This window comes from Loa loa (assembly GCF_000183805.2).
Source record: "Loa loa unplaced genomic scaffold supercont3.15, whole genome shotgun sequence".
In the NCBI taxonomy this organism is placed as follows: domain Eukaryota; kingdom Metazoa; phylum Nematoda; class Chromadorea; order Rhabditida; family Onchocercidae; genus Loa; species Loa loa.
Genome location: NW_018108195.1, coordinates 5,567 through 9,699, shown reverse-complemented (window position 1 = coordinate 9,699; position 4,133 = coordinate 5,567). Strand labels below are relative to the sequence as shown.

The window sequence follows — 4,133 nt, the reverse complement described above, 5'->3', positions numbered from 1 at the left end:
AAAAGTGAAGAAACGATGCTATCGAAATGAACTTGCTTCGCTACTTCCACCACCCGTTGACGTGGAACGACTTGCATGGGGAAATAGGTTAGGAAACCTGCAAAACATTGGGAGAAACGAACTCCTGAAGAAGAAAAAAAGATCTTCTGGAAATTTGAAAAAGTTGGTTTCATTTGAATTTCGAAGTTTTTTTCTTGAATTTTCGAAAATTTTTGAAAGACTTTTTTAAACTTTATTATTGATATATAGATAAAATTTAGGGAAGAGGAATAGCGTGGTTGTTACAAGAAGTAAGATTTTAACTAGGCATTTTATTTCCTCTTCAAAATCACACGGTCTCGAGAATTTCCACTTTCAAGGAAGGCCTGGATGCAGAAGATTTGATGTTCTTGGAAAAAGCATTTCACGAGATGCAGAATGATGGAACAGCAACATGGAATAGAAAATTGTATTGGGTACCACCGAGAAAAGTGCCAGAAGTCCATCTGTTGGTTAGAAATTACTAAATACACTAAATGGAGTTAAGTCGGATTTGCTACTTTATCGTGCAACTATAGGAAATTTTTCATTCGACAATACAGAACAGTATGTTTTTATTTTTTCTATTTCTGAATATTCTTTTTATAGGATAAACCAAAGAAAACTGGAAAAAACATTTATTATTACGACGACCCAGAGGTAATTTCTGTATTTTTTTATGAAATGTAGGAAGAATGGTTAAGTACAGAGCTCCTGAAGATTGGAATGCTGTACGTGCATTTATATGTTTATCCTATTTTGCTACAGCTAGAAGGTGTAATACCTCATTCGTCGGGATGTGCCCGTACAGAAGGTTATTATAAATTATCCCACAAGGAAAAAAGAGGTATTCTACGACGACCGGATGTTTTCTTAACCGAAATAAATGAAAAGGTCTGTGATTCAAGTATCATATCTAATAAGTATGTACCACTATAATTTACGAGAAATTGTAATTATATTAAACTGAATAAATGAGATCAAAAACATATAAAATGAACACAGTTCATTTTATATGTTTTTGATCTCATTTATCTTCTGCATAATGTTTCACTTTCTTATAGCGATCATCAAAATGTTTTATTAAAAAACAAAGGATACAGTTTAATAAAGATACGGTGCGACTTTGCATATTATTTCCAGAATAATAAATTTTTCAGAAAAATAAATTTTTCAACATTTCCAGAATGTTATTAGCTTACTAAAGTTTTTTAATGAGTAAAATTGCTTTTGTTACATTTAAAGGATGATGAAAAAGCTCGGTATTTGGTGCAATCCACGCGAGAAGCACGAAGCATGAATCGTCGTTTATTGACATCGATGGGTGATACCTCGTCGGATATATTCAAAGTTAACCAGCTGAAAGTAAATCATTTGAATTCTATTTCAATTCTGTTTTGAAAGAAAACTTTCTCAGGCATTTGTTGATGAATTTGAAACTATTTCATTAACAAATGCTTGAGAAATACTTGCATTATTTAAAAAGTTTGAAAAAAACCTCCATCATTTTAAAAATAAAAGACCATATTTAAACTAGTGGTTTTGAATTTTATGTTAATACATAGAATACTTCTAGATAATGTGGGAGCAGTTTGTTTAGTATTGCCGATATTTGCTGTTGTTGTAGGTTTGAAGAGTATTCAGTCTCTCTTCTGAAGTTGTTATATATGTTTGCATTCGTAATGAATTGTAGTTATTGAAAGAGAATTAACATCTAGTATGAGAACTGCAGAAGCCAATCTAATGAACAGTACATAGATGATGAAAGAAAGAGCAGAGTAGCTAAGGAAATGATCCCCTTGATTCTTGACTAAGGGACTGAAACTGAAATGAGTAAGGCTCTATAGCATTATTGTTTTAATTGAAGTAAACTTTCAAAGTTCTGAATCGATATATTTGCGATATACAAAGATGACTAAGTTTTCTTGTTAGTTGTCAAGTAAATTTCTTGTCCTTAAGATCTTGTTTTCAAGTGCTCAACTCGAGACTTCTGATAGGCTGTCCAGAAGTCGTGCTTCAAAAGTTATAATGTCTATAACAGCCATAGGTTTGGATCAGAAATTAAGTATTGTGGCCTAAAACCCAGCCTGAAACGTTTGCTAAATTACACGTACGGCATATTCATGTTTGGTATACACGTTTAATAAACAAATGAAAGTAATTTCAATGTTTATACTTCGGTTTTTCCCATTATTTTTGTATTTAAAAATTTTTCAGTTTCGTAAAAAGCTAATCAAATTTGCTCGTTCTCGTATTCACGGTTGGGGTTTGTATGCGTTGGAAGCAATCGCTCCGGATGAGATGATAGTCGAGTATATCGGACAAAAAATACGACCGACAGTGGCAGATGAACGCGAAAAACGTTATGAGAGACGTGGCATGGGTTCGAGCTATTTGTTCCGTATTGATTCTGATAATGTAAGGTGGCTCGCCTTAAAATTTGTTGTCATTTTCTAGATAATTTAGCTACTTATAAGCACATAGTATTTACGGCATTACACAAAGTCTGAGTATGATTTGATACACTAAGGAAGGATAGCAAAGCAGTTGTAAATTGTTATATTGATGTCGAGAGCAGTTCTATTTAGAAACCACTCTCTCAAAGAGTTCTATAGTTTATATTTGTGGTCCAAACTTGACTTTTTCTTTGATTGACGATTTTGCAGGTCATCGATGCTACGCAAATGGGAAATTTGGCACGATTCATAAATCATTCATGCCAACCAAACTGCTATGCAAAAATTGTTGTAGTAGATGGCGAAAAACGCATCGTTATCTACAGCAAGTTGGCAATTAATAAAGGCGATGAAATAACATACGACTATAAATTCCCGATTGAAGAGGATAAAATTGATTGTCTGTGTGGAGCACCGGGATGTCGTGGATCTTTGAATTAATATTATCAGTTGAATGATCATTATCTTCACTGTCACATATAGAAAGCGTCTCAGGTTGCTTGTGAATTTTTATTGCAATAAAAAAGTAATGTAGGCGAAATATGCTCTGGTTCTGCATAGATTTGTGATCATTAGGTTTTCCTGGAACAAAGGTCTTTCATGGCTGGGAAATCAGTGAATGTTCTTTTAAGATTTAACGTGAGGCTTGTATTTTGTGGCTGCGATATGAATATAGCCATAAAACATCTGTAGGACTTGTGTGCCTGAATTGTTAAGGATATTTAGAAAACAGGTTAAACATTTACGTGTTATGTTAGAAACTTCCAAAAATATATATTTGCAGATTCTCATTTTCTTTTTCCCGAGGCGCTTTAGCGCTGAATCTAGTTTGATACCTCCAGATCGTCTCAGACATTCATAACTTAATTGAAACGTTTACATTTCATAGGATTTTTATCAGCATTCCGTGATTAGTAAGCCTGCCTTGCTGTTGAATCTGTTTTGCCCAAGTTTTCGTGCAGCCGAGAGTTACTATTAAAGTATTTCCTAAAACAACTAAACTAAATACTTCGGAGAAAGGGAATGAAATCGAGTAATTGGTTATATAGGTCAAGAGAATGTGGTTATGAAGGAGCTTGGGATTAGAACTTACTGCAATCACTCTGATCAGTGTTTCAGAATAGTAAGATAACCACTCAACACATATTTTTAAAGTATTTAGGATTCGAAGTTGACAGATTCGCTAGATCATGTTTGTGTTATAGTTTCTATTTTTCCAAAACTCACTTAAGTGTACTGCATGTTTTCTTCCCTCGTCCTCCCGCCAATTCTGTATTCCTTGTGCATTCGTGCTCTTTTTTTTACCGTGTTATAGTGGTGTTATTTTTTTCTGAAGATTCAAAGATTTTATAAATTTTAAAGTTGACGGCAATTTTTAGTGGGATTATGTAGAGGCCCTGGTGACTTAGTTTCATCGTAAACATGTCATCATAGGAAGTACCATTCATTCTTTGATACTTTGCTTACTACACATCAAGATATTAGTACCCTGTTTTTTTGATCTTAATACCCTTATGAGATTGTTGGGAACCTGCAGATGTTGCAGAACTCGCAGATCCATTGGATCTGAATATGAGCTAGATAGGTAGAACGCAATTTCACGGTAAGCTTGAAATCAAAAACTAGAACAATACAGCAGAAAGGGTAGTATGCACAGAA

General features: G+C 33.9%; 1 protein-coding gene across 1 annotated transcript; it reads left to right on the top strand.

Annotated features, from left to right (window-relative positions):
• Nucleotides 1–383: 383 nt before the first annotated feature.
• On the top strand, nucleotides 384–2,915 carry LOAG_11302 (histone methyltransferase; the record flags this gene model as incomplete). Its single annotated transcript, XM_003146823.1, has 6 exons — nucleotides 384–491; nucleotides 628–678; nucleotides 787–912; nucleotides 1,264–1,383; nucleotides 2,236–2,436; nucleotides 2,685–2,915. The coding sequence occupies 6 exons, from the start codon at nucleotides 384–386 to the stop codon at nucleotides 2,913–2,915; spliced, it is 837 nt and encodes a 278-aa protein (XP_003146871.1).
• Nucleotides 2,916–4,133: the final 1,218 nt, after the last annotated feature.